General features: G+C 34.7%; 1 protein-coding gene across 1 annotated transcript; it reads left to right on the forward strand.

The window, feature by feature from the left end:
* Positions 1-977: 977 nt before the first annotated feature.
* LOC131548015 (E3 ubiquitin-protein ligase TRIM35-like) lies at positions 978-3,827 on the forward strand. Its single transcript, XM_058788867.1, has 4 exons — positions 978-1,188; positions 1,349-1,390; positions 2,785-2,903; positions 2,987-3,827. The coding sequence occupies exons 1-4, from the start codon at positions 1,043-1,045 to the stop codon at positions 3,154-3,156; spliced, it is 477 nt and encodes a 158-aa protein (XP_058644850.1). The 5' UTR covers positions 978-1,042; the 3' UTR covers positions 3,157-3,827.
* The last annotated feature ends 7,893 nt before the right edge of the window (positions 3,828-11,720 follow it).

An 11,720-nucleotide genomic window follows, 5' to 3' on the forward strand; every position in this document is an offset into this window, starting at 1 on the left:
TATATTTAGCATAAGTAACGTAATGCGTATTTGGCGAGTATAATACGTTGTTGGCATGCTGTCCGGGGAATGGCCCAAACCCAGAGTACCCCCCATAGTGTGGTGAGAACTTAGTGGTGATGGTGGTGGAGGGATGCTGATTAACCGTCAAATGAGTAGAGGTATGTCAGCTGTATTTATATATATGTATTGATTACTTGATTGCGTGCCACTTGTGTCTAATTAGGCTAAGTATCTGACGTGCTCCTCCCGAACTTTGTTAATAAAACATCATGTATTTTTTTTTAAGAAACGTTCAGAAATGCTATAATACACAAAACACTTTTTCAATATAACTAAATATAAAAATGTGCTGTGCTGTTGTTGGCTGCCACAGTAATACACAAAAACCCCTTTTCATTCATGATATTGATATTTATCAATCAAACAAGTAGCTAGCGCACCAAGATTTGGCCTGGTTGTATTTTGGTACTGTTTTTATGTTTTTTTAAACGTTTCTTTCCAACGTGCAGATTACGTTATTTTAACACCTAAATAAAACATCCTACAAAAGTTTTAATATAGTCTGGTTTCTCGTTGTTGGCCAAATGTTAATTTGATTAATACCCCCCACACACACACACACACACACACATTTGGCCTGGTTGTATTTTGGTACAGTTTTAACGTTTTATTAACGTTTCTTTCCAACGTGCAGATTACGTTATTTTAACACCTGAATACAACGTCTTTCAAAAGTTGCAGTTTGGTCTGGTTTCGTTTTGGTCGTAGACAAACGTGATATTTACTTTTTTTTTACTACTTAAAGACAACATTCCAGGTTGGTATTTTTACAACGTTTTTAAAACATTTTATTTTGGTTACATTATTTTAAAGTATTTTAAAACGTTTTTAAAACGTTGTACTTCAACATTACCTAATTGCAACCAAAATACAACGTTGTGAAAAGTTGCAAAAAGTTGTTGTTTTGTGTTTGCTGGGCTGTGCTTGAGAAACACCTGTGAGTCTTACCTGAGAGAGAAAAACGAGAAGGAGGAGAAGGATGGAGAACACGAGTGTCCGATACATGGAGAGAAAATCGAACTGTTCTGTCAAACAGATGAAGAGGCTATTTGTGCAACGTGTAAGAAACAAGAGCACAGATGGCACCAAACGCAAAAGCTACAGCAGGCCGTGCGGCAACGTAAGGTGAGATCGGGTGCGCAGATGTCATTAATAAATGCTTAAATTATGACTGCCCACTTCGTTACCAAAATAATCAATTTGTATATGATTACACGTGCGATCTTTAAAGGGGAAGCTGAAAGCAGCTCTTCGTTCAGTTGAGAAATCTTTGGTCTCATTACAGAAAGGTACAGAACGGGACCCCAAAATCTCCAGGTACATTCAGGTGAGGTTCATGTTTAGTATATAAAATAGAATTAAACAAATTTACAACTGAATTAATCTTTCGATCACTCCCAGCACTGACATGAATTCGGCAAGTGAGCCTGGGCTTTCCCACTTGGGTAAAGTTGGTTTTATATTCACACATTCACAACATTCACACATTTCCGCGGTCAATAACTTTCTAATTATATGTGCAATAAAGTTATTTTTTGCACATATTTTTTTAATCTAATCAGCGACATCATTGTCAACCTACTACATATTTTTCACACTCGATCAAAATGGCCAAGTATTGTTTTAATGTCATAATTACTTGCGAATGTCTGCTGAATGTCCAATGTAGTGTGATTAACAAAGTAATTGAATGCAATAGTCCGAATGTGCGAATATAAAGCCAACTTTACCCAAGTGGCTTTCAGAGCCAGGAATGCTATGTTCTGGAAATGTTTTCAGCGGCAAGTTTTATTTTAGTTAGGATAAGTTAGGATAACATTCTCTAAACACATTCGAAAAAATGTTTATTGATAACATTATTAGAACATTATCCTCTAACATTCTAAATAAGATTTAAGCGGGACACTTTCCATTCGACATTGAATGTGGATTCAAATGCTGCTCAGATGTCAATTTTTGGTTTAACCCAACCTTTGTTTGATGACGCTCCAACTTCATTAAATTACTCCAAAAACAGCATTTCCAGCTTCACTTATTATAAACCAGATTGACTTTATTCCTGTCATACATTTAAAAAGGGTCTTATTGAGATTAACAGAGGTTTAGATGTCGATGTCTGTTTGAAATTGTTTTTTGTTTTTGACTGCTAAAACTAATATTATTTGTTGTTTGCTCTAATAATGTGTGTAAATTAAAATACAGTGGTTAAATGAAAACTTTTCTACTTGTCTTTTTTTTTTTATAAAAGGTTATTAAAATGTTTCACTAATTATCGATACCGAATTATATGAAACATTATATTGTGATATTTTTTTTAGCTATATCGCCAGCCCTACTTCTGACATGTCATTAAAATCTCTACTACAAAAAGAGAGAAATTGGGTGTTCATTAAAAGTTACATTTATGAGTGAATTATTACATTTACCCACATTTTGCATGGCGTATTTGCATTCTAGTGGGGATATGTAATATTTCTCTAACAAAATTAAAATTATTTCAGTATGAGGTTATATGCTCTTGTTGGTGTGTTGGTTATAGTTTATTATTGTTATTTCATTGAAGGGACTTATCTTATTGTATTTCTGCATTTTTTCTCAGAATTATCATGGAATTATGGACAGGTATTTTCATTATCAGGATTATCAGGATCATTTTTATTTTTAGAATTTTCATGAGTATTAATTTTCAAACCTGATTCTGTGATGTGTGTGTTTGTTTAGGACTCACTACACATTCCCCGATCAGGAGTTGAGTTCAGAAACACTTACTGATGTTTCCAAACATCTGGGCAACTTGAAGTACCAAGTGTGGGAGACGATGAAGAACATCTGCTCTTACTGTGAGTACTAGACTTGTTCATTCCTATAAGAACTACTGTGTTTATTAATATCAGCATGAATTACTTTTCCCTGTTCCCTTTAGACCCTGTGATCCTGAACCCAAATGTAGCTCCACCCGACATCTCTGTGTCAGATGACCTGACCTCTGTGACCTCATGTCTCCGTCAGCAGGACGAGCCCAACCCTCTTCATCTGCACAGGAGCCGTGTGGTGTTGGGGAGCGTGGGATTCACTGATGATTTTCACGCATAGGACATTGAGGTGGGAGAGAGTCACCACTGGAGCCTTGGAGTGTGTCTTGGATTGGAGGGAAAACCTACCACACAACCTTTGACCCCTGAAAACGGCTTCTTGGGTCTCAGACGCGATGGAGACTCGTATGAATTGATGACCGCTGGGATGTCGAGATTAAACATGAAGGCAAATGCAGAGGTAGTGAGAGTAAAACTTGTGCATTGTTATGAGTATCTTCAAGACACGTTGTAGCTGAAAGGCTGGAGGAAGGTGAGCTTTTCTGATGCCAGGAGCGATTCATTAATTGCAGAATTTGCTAGAGTGCCATTGGAGAAGAAACTCTTTCCCTTCGTGATCCCAGAAGATCAGTCCATCCCGCTGCGTTTTGTCCCAGCTAACGTTACTCTAACTGTTGAACAGAAACTATCATTCCAGGAGAGAAATCGAGTCTTTCTCATTGTCTGTTTTGGTTTTGTCATGGTTATATTGGTGATTCTATTAGGAAAGGGTGACCAACAGGGCAGGTGAAAAGTAAATGGCTGTTCATTTACCATAATGGCCTGTTATAATGATTCAGTCAGCTAAAGCAGACTTCTGAGCAAAACCAAACAATCTAGCAGTACTGTACTATAATGTGAATATAATGGAGCCCACGTCCATGATGATACTAATGCCGGGCACAGCGTGCACTCGACAGCTTCTGTTCAACTATTTCTTGTAATTTTTTTAAATACTTTTTTACTGCTCTGGTTTATTATTGTAGTGGAATGATTTCAGAAACTGAACAATCTTTTATTATCCTCACAATATCCTGTAGCAGCACAGTATTGTTGTGATGTGTCATGTGACTCTGAGTCGACTCATGACTCTGTATCCTGGTTTATGTGTGTAAATATACTGTTTGAACAGGTTTGCAAAGTCTTGTTAAATTTCATTTCAGGGTCATTGGTATTCTTCTTCTGTTTTGTTGACTATCCTAAACTTTCATGACTTTTCCCCTTTACTGACTGTCAGTTTTTTTGTTTAGATTTCTTACCACCTCTATTCTCAAAATTAGTTTTTCCCTTTATTTTTCTCTATTGTGTTTTGCTTTATTTCCAGATGTTTGATTCAATCACCGGTTTCCCTCTTACATCACACATGCATGCGCATGTGACATCTTAGAAAATTGTTATATTTTTGTGACGTACAAATTTATTAGATATAGAATAGACAGTACTTAGCTTGCTTATTTTGCTCAAGAGCATGACCTATCCCACTGGGCAAAGTTTTGCAGACGTTGAAAATACATCCACTGAGGAGCCAGAATGAAAGTTTTTATGACGTCTTTTTTTGACATGTTCTGAGCGTCCGATATAGACGTTCATGGAATCTCCATACAAGGTTGAAAACTAGTTCAAATGTGGTTAGTGGACATATTTTTAACATAATTTAAGGTTAATTTAGACTTAATTTATACTGTTTCTGGACCAAATATACACTCTCAGGATGCATTAGATTTAAACTCATGTTTTTTCAAAGTAATTTCCATTTATAATTGCAAAGCAACTCACAGACACTGTCCAAAAATCATGAAAATAAAATAATCTTCACTGTGTTTAACAGTTTAACTGTTTAACTCGTCAACAGTGTTTAATTAAATTATCAAATAACTAATGACTAAGCATTTGGTAAAATCAACTGCAAATCAAAGACAGTAAATCTCTCAAGATCTCAGCAGAGGAGGATCAAACATCTCCACAAACAGCATCACCAGCTTCACTCATTAGACTGACTTTATTTCTGTCAGACATCTATAGCTTTTATTGATAATTACCAGAGTTTTAAATGTTGGTATTTGTTTCATTTGAACTCACCATTGTGGTGGACAGTGTTTGCTTTAGCTGGGATCTTCTTCTTTTCCGTGACCTTTTAAATGAGGCAAAATGACCCACAAAGCAGAGACTTACTTTTGTCAAAACGGGTTTGTTGGTTTTAAATAAATAGATGTACAAATGGTGTATCAAGATACAGCTAATTTAACAAAGTGGCGTGAGGTCTTTGTTTTATTTGCTACAGCAAAGTGCTCTTTAATGATGTTTTAAAGATACATGTCCATAATCGCGGTTCACGGGATAAGCCTACCATCCTGCAGTATTTGGCGCAGGCGTACTCGTTTTAGATTTAATTGCAGTCATTCCTAAAGGACACTTCTATGAGTCATCAGATACAGCCTACACCGAATTCTTTAATTTTGCGTCATTTGTTTTATGTAGCATGTTAATTAATTGTATGCGGTTGTTCATAAAGCAGCAGCAACCGAGTGACAGTGTGGCTTGCTTTTGAACAAGCGGATGTGAGAGTTGATCTCATTTTGAAGTCGGCCACTGGAATTAGGACAGTTTTGGCTCTTTGTAAAGCTATTTTAACTGAACAAGTGCGACCCCCGCATTTACATGAGACGTATTATTTGAAGAACCACCCCACGCGCAGCGGAGCGCATGTAACAAAGATGATCAAACTCACCGGTCTTTTGACACACCCTCTTATGTTAATAGAAAAAAAAGCTAATAGCGTAATCTAGTGGGTTGAGTCTCTGAATCTATAAAATCTCTACACAGTACAGATCATCATTACCATCATCCTCATTTCCAACGACACAAGAAAGACAACAACAGATCACTGAGAAAAAGTGAAAATGTCTGAAGATCCAACACATATTGAAGAAAATGTTTCTGATATAAAACGGGTTTACAAGAAAAATGAAGGTAATGTTTTCACTTTAAATTTACACTTCTTTTTTTAAACAAATAACATTTTAGTGAAATAAAATAATTAGAGTGAAAATAAACGAATAAATAAATTACTTGCAATTTTACAAATATCTTCTGTAATCTGTATAACCCAATTCGAAAACTGTAATAGCAGGTGTCAGTAACCTTTTTGTGGCATTTTTCTCTTAGTTTATCACTGGGCAATACCCCACTAAATAAATTAATGAATCAGCTATTAGAAGCACGTAACCAAATGGAGATGCATTAAACCTTCCATCACTTTAATTCTCATATAATCCACCTTCAACTATGGCAGTAGCCTACATATTTATGTAAAGTTTATTTGTATTTAAAGCGTTTCCATTCTGTTTATAGGCTATAGGCACTTATGCGCATCAAAATAGATGGAGAGTGATATCTTTAGCTTAATGTTGTAGTTCGCGCATTAGGACCATGTATCCCGAGATGATAATGTCGCATCGCGGTAACTTTTGTTCTTAAAGCTAAAGACAAATACGGGAGAACACATTCAGCATTTAACTCGCGCTCACGAAAATGGTCTCTTCGTTTCAGTGGCTTGGTGTCAGTAATGGTTACCAGGGGCACGTTCAGGCTCACACCGGTTTTCTCTTGTTTGGTGGGTGTGTCAAAAATGTCATCCCAATCAGCAGCAACTTGTATATAAACCACGCGGTATTAAAGAGACAGCTGGCACAATGGGTCCAAGTGAAGTCATTTAATATGTGTCCGCTGCAGCTCGGTATACACAACGGCCGTTTATCAAATGGAAGGCTGCATCCTGCATCAAGCCGGGTTTATTTCAGTTAACTGAGCATTACATTCGTGAGTCAAAAGCATATTACAACAATTTATTAAGAATAATGGTCAAATTTATAAATGTTAATATTCTAAAATAAGATCTTCTTTATGACGTATGCAGCCTACAAATGCGAGCTCCGGAGGATGCAGCCTTCCGTTTGAGAAACGGCCAACAATTGAAGATATTAGAAGACATGTTTGTCGTAAGAGTTTTATAGTAACATAGCACATGTTACATGATGATGATGAATTTGTAAGTAAATGTAATTAACATCATAATAAATTCACAAGAGCAAGTATATTGTTTGCACATGTTTATTTACATTAAAGGCAAAATAACTGAAATAATAAGAGCACAAGTATAGATCTGGAACTTCTTTAAGTCTGTCTAAATATCATGTAGCTAGTAATTGCAATGTCTTCTGGTCCATATCCTTTCCTTAGGAAGGTGTGCTAGACACTGATTAATGTAACATAAAAATACTACATATGTATATATTTTGCTACTGTATTTTGGGTGACACTTTCATAAACGTTTCTATGCTCCTCTGATTATATAATGGTAAATATTACAATATCATAGCACAACAACAGTGATCAGCAATAATGATAAGCCTAATACTCACAATAAAAATAATAAGGTCATATAGATCATAACACTGTCTCGGAGGTAAGAAGTGGATTATCCTTCATCTGAAATGTTTGTCTTTTCATTCTGAAATGTGAGGCAAATGTTTGATCACAATAATTAGGAACCACAGTTTCCACAAATTCCTTCACTCGATTGGGATGATCTCTTTTATTCTGGACAGCAAGGGCAGTGACTGTAACATTGAGCGTATTTTGCAGTATTAAACACGTATTTATACCGATTTCATCAGGCTCTGAAAATTCTTCAACAAGAGCACAAAGAATGGCCTTCTCGCACCACCGTTTCCGTTTAATAAATGTTTTGCACCGTTTTTTCAGGGCTGAACGCAGCCCTGGTTACCGACTTCTGCAGTTGAATTATAGTTTAAGAGAATGTAAGCTACTGTAATGTGTATGTAGCATTAGTAAATTAGTCACGCTAAAACATTTTTATAATTATGGCAAAATTTAGATTAATTTAAGAAAAAGTAAGTGCATACAATTATACACTCAAAAAAATGATTCGGTCTAAATTTACATTTTTTTTTGTAATTCAACTGCATAACAATTTTCCATCGATTTAGATTACATAGTTTTAACATAAACAAATCAATAAACTTAATGTGATTCATATGCATTAGTCATACCTGAATGGAACAGGTAGGCCTACGATTTATGTAATAGTTCACAGCAAAGTTCCCACACTGCTCAGTGTTCATGTGTTTCCACACTACAGAGTGTTCAAGTAGAATTGAAGCAGTGCTGGAGTTAAGGAGATAATTATGTGATGATTGATCATTAATGATGAACAGCTGCTGTTATCAAGAAGAATCACCAAAGGAAAGAGAAACACGACAACTACAACTGACTCAGCCACAGCTGAAGATGAAATCAACTGAAATAGAAGACATTAAATCCTTTAAGATCTGATTAAACAACTCCACATACAGCTTTTTCAGCTTCACATTACTAACCAGATTGACTTTATTTCTGTCAGATTTCTAGAGATGCTCTTATTGAGAATTAACAGAAGTTTAGATGCTTTATTATTTTTATTTTTTTTAGTTTGAAATCACCATCATGTTTCCTTTTGTAGGGCTCTTGACGTTTTGGTGTCGATATTGCATTGGTTGCGTTAACTATGTGTTTATATTATACACACTTTGCTTAGCCAGTAAAGCCAACAAAAAAAAAAAAAAAAGAGTTGTGGGCAGATCGCCAACTTCATTTCAAGACCAATATCTGATTATATGGATGTTGTATTGCTTTAATTATTATTATATATATATAGAGAGAGAGAGAGAGAGAGAGCTTCAGATCTAGTAGTTTTGCAAAAAATAAAATAATTTATTTTAATAAAATAAAATAGTGCAAATCACTTCGTGCACAGAAAGTTTTCGTCTGCAGCATTACAGAGACCACAGAATAGCTCTATTCGGACGGGACTAGTTTTACAGCGGGTCAGAAATTTGTGTTTCACAGACGAGCCTACTTGGTGATTTTAATCCCGTCCGAATCTGCCACGTCTGTTTTTTTTCTCACACAACCTCTGTAATTACCTACCAAATTACCTACTGTTTTTCAGCAAACTCAGTGATCTTCTGAGAAAACTAATCCCGTCCGAATGCGATGTCTGTGATTGCCGGTGATTATATATATATATATATATATATATATATATATATATATATATATAGCAATTCTAGAATTGCGGGTACATTTCAAGCTGAGAAAGAAAACAAAAGAATTTGAAGAACAGAAGAACATCTGTCTCTTAATCCATTAATTCAACTTTACACCTAAAAATATATAGACTTTTTGTTTTAGAGTAAAAATATCAACCCATTTAATTGAAAAGTTGCCAACATGGTGTGTATTTTCTCTAATGATAGCTTTAAAAATGAATGAAATTCTTTAAAATTTCATGTAGTAGTAGTACTATTTAGGCTAATTAGCTTCTGAGCAATTTGTTAACGATAAAACACATATAATTATCATTTTTAAAGCAAAACTTTAAACAAACAGAGTTGACATTGATGGTAACAGAGTTGACATCGCAAAACAGAGTTGACCACCTGTAGTTAAAAGACCAAAAACAGCAACATTTTTGCTAGATTCTGAAACTGAAACCATTTTAAATGTAACAAATATTTAATTTGATCAAATACATGTGAATTACAGATCTTTCATGTAATTGAAAATTAACTTTATGTGTCCAAAGATCTGGAAAATAAAATGACACAGCTGCTCCCTCACCCTGGGCATGCAAATCAGTTATTGGCAATTTCTGCCCATGCACATGTCTTTATTTAATATTTAAATGTGCACTATGCAAGTTTTTTATAGACATAATAAAAGACAGAGCTCTTGATTCAAGGAATAGCAGTTTGCAAGAATGTTAGATTTACTTTGTAGCCATATGTTTACATTAGTATTCATAAACATTAGAGCAAAACATTAATTTTAAGTAGTGGTGCTTTTTTCCTTTTGTGTCATCTGTCTCTGTATATTTTCTGCCTTCCTTACAGGGTCAGCATGTTGCTGTGCCCTCTGTTGCCCTTGCCTTTCTGCTGCTGAGAGGTTAATTTACCTGTAATTCAATTTATTTAGCCTGTAATGATGTAAAACAAATGTATCATTTACAGTAAAATGACACAGAATCCAAAATAAACATAATAATAATGCAAAATACTTAAATGTGATTGGTAACATTTGACTCTGTTATCATAAAACTTTTTTTAAAAGTAACAGAGTTGACAAAAACAGAGTTGACATTTTCCACCATTTGTGCTTTAGCTCAAGATGCTAACCCTCAAACCAGATACCACATGGCATGTCTAAAACAGAATTTTAACTATTTCCATCATATTATTGTTTTTAAAAAGTGAATGAGAGATTCACTGCAAAATCACAATAACAGATTTGACAAATAATTAATCTACTTTTGGTGTATCCTAAACATTTTGTACAAATTAATGGGAATAAAGAATGAAGACATACATCAATGCTTTCCAAAGATTCCTACCAAAGGAAGTGACATCACTTGGTGCAAGTCACATGTTTTTCTATGAATGCTTTAAATATTTTTATGACTTTTTATAACTGACGTAACAGAGTTGACGAGAACGTAGGGACAGACACAAAATGTATTTTTTTTTTATTAATGAAATTACAAATATTCCAAAAATTTGATATTTTATGCAATTGTTTATGTAACTTAACAGAGTAAACACAAAAATATGAAAATTAGACTTAATTATTTCATGATGATTCAAGCTGAATGTATGAATCAGGAGGCGAAGACAGTCAATAATAGGTGTAGTGGCAGTCTTTCAGTTATTATTTTCAAGACAAAATGTCCCTTAATATACATAAAATCATTGTTTTTGGTGATAGCTTAATATAAATTGTGTTATTATTCAAAACTGATTCAGTGAAATTTTTGTTTTTGAAAAATAACGCGAAGACGTGAAATGTACCCCCAATTCTAGAATGACCCATATATATATATATATATATATATATATATATATTTATTTATTTATTTATTTATTTTTTATTTTATTTTTTCACAACCCTTGTGTGTTTTGGTCAACGTGAATTACCGTAGACACTCTTACTGCGCTCATGTTTGATATATTTGCCTCCGGCAAAGAAATAAATAATAAAACAATAATAAAATCGAGAGCCAGATCACGTAAATATGGAGCCCTTTAAAGGACATTGTGGTGGGAAAAATTCGGGGTGAGTGGAAAGAATTCAGGGTGGGAGGAAAAAAATATTTTTCAAATGTTTTGCGTTCTCTCGCAAAACTTTTGCGTTCCCTCGAGAAACGTCCCAGCTAACAAAGTTATGTCGTGACGATGTGGACAGCACCATATACGTTGCAGTCACTTACCAAATAATGTTCCAGCGACATAATTTTGTGATTCCCATATTCGTCGTGGCGACCTTATAGTGGTACTTCGCTGGAACGTGTTGAGAACGTCCTAACGACCAAGGTGGCACCTTGTGAAGACGTGACAGTGCCGGATCATATTGTTCGCAGTACCAAGTATGTAAGGACTAAAATACCACATTCATTTTTATTTTTAATATTTACACCTCACCTTTAGTCCGGGTCCTGAGAATGTGTTCTGACCATTACCTTGAAATACATATAGAACTAATAAACTCATCTTTGGTGCAAAAAAGAAACCGTATAAAATCTAATAGTAATCTAATTATAGATGATTTACAGTAAATACATTCATTACATACATGCAGTGCAAACCAATTCAAAAACACTAAATTCTAATAGAAAATAGGCAAAAACGCAATGCATTCATTCATGAATCAACATTCATTCAGTGCTACTTTCTACAAATACTAAACCCAAAA

Source organism: Onychostoma macrolepis, chromosome 01, assembly GCF_012432095.1.
Source record: "Onychostoma macrolepis isolate SWU-2019 chromosome 01, ASM1243209v1, whole genome shotgun sequence".
Lineage (NCBI taxonomy): Eukaryota > Metazoa > Chordata > Actinopteri > Cypriniformes > Cyprinidae > Onychostoma > Onychostoma macrolepis.